Here is a 4129-nt window from a genome sequence, read left to right as displayed (position 1 = left end):
CCAATACTCAATTGGACTTGTTTTCTAATGACAATCTCTCCTTTTCAATGCACGGCTCCTAGTACGTGGCTAACCAATAGATGCGCAGATCCCAGTACTCGACTTGATCACCAACTTGAGAAAGATGTTGGCTGCAAAGTTCTTCAATTCATCACACAATGAAGATCACGAAACTCTTTGGTCACAAAACCCTAAGGTGTACAAACAAAGCAGCTTCTTCAAGAGAAAGATGAACTAGGGCAAATTTTGTCGCCAGTCACAATTTGCATGAACATAATTTTTCTTCACACTTGCGCAACCTTTTACGGCCCTTAAAATAATCCTTATATATATTTAAGGTTGTGAGAAAAGATAGCCCAAACATATACCCACAGATTGGATGCAAAATAGAAATGAAAATCTGTTTTTCATAAACCTCTATAGATAGGATATCTATCAAGCTAGTTGTCGAGCTTTGGGCTTCAGCAGCTTTTTAAACCTTGATAGATGCCAGCTGTCGAGCTTTAAAATCCAACACTTCTTCACTTGTTTCTTGAACAGACTTGCATGACTTTAATACTTGAACTTGAAACCTTGTTCCTTGAAGCATTAAACACATCCTAGATCTACCCAATTACAAATAAAGCGTGTTTTGTCAAAGGATTAGTCAATTCTAAATTAACATATGTTCCTAACATTGAATTACATATTTCCTAACAATCTCCCCCTTTGGCAATAAGTGATAAAAACCACAACAAACAAATGAGCATATGAGAAAAGTCATAAATCACTCAACTCATATTCACTTGTTGAATACAATAAAATCTATCCTAACACAAACTCTTGAAAAACTTTGCAAGAAGAGAGTTTATGGCAAGTAGACTTTGTCAACTTGTATTTTTGAAACACTTTACTCATCAAGGCATCCTAGTGTGAAACAAAAATATAAAATTGCATACATTATATAAGAAGCATATGCATAAAGAGAGAAAAGAAACAACACATGTAAAGATAGGTGAAAGAAAGTAATAACAACCTCAATATATATATATATATATATATATGTATATATCAATCATAAGTACAAGGTGTGCTATTACTAGGTGGTCACAAGACCAATGTACAAGATATAATGTATCTAAAATAAAAAGGAAAGAAAAGATACAAAAATCCTCACTACATCCCTCATATGCACAAAATCTCCTATACTAACCCTCCCCCCTATAAGCAGGGACGAACGCAGGATTTTAAGCCGGGGGGGGGGGGGGGCTAGAGATAAGCAAAATTTTTTTTTTTCAAATACGCATCCATATAGTATTAATAAATGATCAACCAAGACAAATACCCAAAAATCATTGTTTCTTAGTATATTAAGATACAATCTACTAACAAAAACAAAAGATGCGAAACACTATTGTTTCTTAATATATTAAGATACAATCTACTAACAAAAACAAAAGATGTGAAACACTATTGTTTCTTTATACAATCATCTATGAAAAGGGAACTCGACGCTCTTTCAAATCTTCAAAATCATCTACTATTGAATCCAAACTAAATGTCGAAGCTATATCCTTTTCAATGTATAACATCAAAGAGTCATTCAAAAAGTCATCTTCCATTTTGTTTCGAAGTTCAGTTTTGACAAGTTTCATAGCTGAAAATGCTCGCTCTGTAGTAGCAGTAGAAACTGGAAGAGTAAGCACAAGTATCACCATTCTATAAACAAGTTTGTAGTGTTCTGAATTTCCAGTTCTCACTAACCATTGAGACAACTCAGATAAACTTTTCAATTTTTTGAACTCTGGATCTTGGACTACATTATGCTCAAAATGATAAAGCTCCTTCTCCAACACTTGTTTGTCATAATCTGTGAAATCTTGTGGATAGAAATTCTTTACCAACAAACAAAGATCACTAATTCTGAAAGATTTTAATGCCTCTCGAGGTTCTAAAGCTGAGCTAAGCCTAAGCAACTCCATTGCATCTTCATTAAACCGATAATTTAGTTCCTGTAGTTGAGAATCTATTGTAGCATAAAAAATATTTACTCGATAATGATGCTCATTTGTAACGTTATCTGGTTGATTACGAGCTCGACCTCGCCTCCCAACATAACGAGCATTCATATCCAGGACATCAATGCGATGCTTCTCACAAAATGATATCACAGTGGTGAGTAAGCCATCCCATCCATCATCTCTAAATTTTTGGATAAGTGCTTTAGTAGATGAAACTAAATGCATAGCATTTAAAATGTCTTGAGATTGGCTTTGCAAAGCTTGACAAAGTTTATCAGTGATCTCCATAGTTTCCTTCTCAAGATGCAAGATGAAAACAAATTCAAATGAAGTTAAACCTTCATAAGCTGACTCTCCTTCTGCTCGATTTTCTCCATCAATTGCACCATCAATTATATTTTGTAAAACTTCAACAGTTGAACTAAACATCCTTAATAAGCTAGAAACTTATCTAAAATGTGAACTCCAACGTGTTTCTCCAGGTCGTTGTAAAGTGCCAATTTGATTAAGTCCACTTCCAGTCTCAAGCTCTTCAAGATCAATCAAACGTGCTATTTCATTAGCATTGGCAACTTTTAATTGCTCATTGCGCTTGCATGAAGCACTAACAATTTTGATCAGAAAAAGCAATGTAAGAAAAAAATGACTAATGGGAACAACTTGTTTTGATGCTTTTACTAATGCCAATTGTAAGCGATGTGCAAAACAATGGATATAGTAAGCATATGGGCAATCATTCAAAATCAAAGCTTGTAATCCATTCCACATACCTCACATGTTGCTTGCTCCATCATATCCTTGCCCTCGAATATTTTGTATATCTAAGCAATATTGAGATAACAAAGAATATATCCCCTTCTTTAGAGTCAAAGCTGCAGTGTCAACAACATGAATAAGCCCAAAAAAGCGTTCTTTCACAAAGCCTTCTGCATCAACATATCTAAACACCACAGCCATTTGCTCTCTCATGGACTCATCACGAGTTTCATCAACCATTATGCAAAACTTTGCATCACCAATTTCTTCCCGAATGGCCTTCTTCACTTTGGCTGAGAAAACATGTAGAATTTCCTTTTGAATCCTAGGTGATGTGTAGGTTGCATTTTTTGGAGCTTTTTCTATTATTTCAGCAACCTTCTCATTCCAAAAAGTCACAATACCCAATGATTCATGAAAGTTCCCACGATTTAATGAACTAAAACTTTCATCTCGACCTCTAAAAGCTATAGCTTGAAAGGCAAGATATCGCACAATAAAAATTGTGGCCTTCAATTGCAACCGATTATTTGCAATTTGTTCAATAGTGAAATGATCAACTACTCTTTGCAAATGCTGCGATTGGTTCATCAAATCCTTACACATTTGCTCAGCAACTCTATGAGCTGAGTTAGGATCTTTTCCTATATGAACTTGAAAAGAACAATCTTTGCCCCCAACCTTTTTCCAATTTCTAAATCCACCAACAATAAATGTATTTTTTCCCACAACCACATGTGGATTATGAAAGACAAAGCAGGGTAGACAATAAGCTGCATCTGTTGTAAGAGAATATTCAAGCCATTTTGAATTATTTCTATACCAAGAAGCTTGAAAACTACGATTCTGCTTTCCACTTTTTTTGAATGTCTCTAGAGGAGGTTGGTGCGGACCTTTTTTAATGTAAGCCTGTCGAATTTCATCACGTTGATTAACATGATATTCCCATATTTGTTTGCGTGTTCCGGGATCATAATCCAAAGAATCAAGGTCAATTCTTTGAAATTGTGTTTGAGAGATTGGAACATTCGCATTTTCCGGAATTGGAACATCCGCATTTTCCGGAATTGGAATAACAACATTAGTTGTTGGCAATTCCACGTTGACTTCAGAAGAATTTGAAGTTGAACCCTTTCTTTTGAAAAAATCAAGCATTTTAGTTGATTTTTTCATGATCTACAAATAAAATAAAAATTATATAAGAATTACCGTTATTTTTTTAAATTTGTGTGATAATTTCTTATATTATATGATTTATTTTTTTTTCTTTTTGTCTTTTGTCTGCCTTTAATATCTTTGTGTTTAAACTGCCTTTATTTATGTCTATGTGTTGTCTCTTCCTTTATTTATATCTTTTATGTTTTTTGTATCTT

At 34.1% G+C, this 4129-nt stretch overlaps 1 protein-coding gene across 1 annotated transcript; it reads right to left on the bottom strand.

The window, feature by feature from the left end:
- Window positions 1–1472: 1472 nt before the first annotated feature.
- Window positions 1473–2429, bottom strand: LOC126694027 (uncharacterized). Its single transcript, XM_050390052.1, has one exon. The coding sequence runs from the start codon at window positions 2427–2429 to the stop codon at window positions 1473–1475; it is 957 nt and encodes a 318-aa protein (XP_050246009.1).
- Between the last annotated feature and the right edge of the window lie 1700 nt (window positions 2430–4129).

The sequence above is a fragment of the Quercus robur genome, chromosome 8, assembly GCF_932294415.1.
Source record: "Quercus robur chromosome 8, dhQueRobu3.1, whole genome shotgun sequence".
NCBI classification, from domain to species: domain Eukaryota; kingdom Viridiplantae; phylum Streptophyta; class Magnoliopsida; order Fagales; family Fagaceae; genus Quercus; species Quercus robur.
This window is presented reverse-complemented; position numbering and strand designations above follow the sequence as displayed.

What these genes read in the sequence shown, in the direction of transcription:
- LOC126694027 (XM_050390052.1), bottom strand. Translation starts at nt 2,429, where the DNA reads ATGTTTAGTTCAACTGTTGAAGTTTTACAAAATATAATTGATGGTGCA.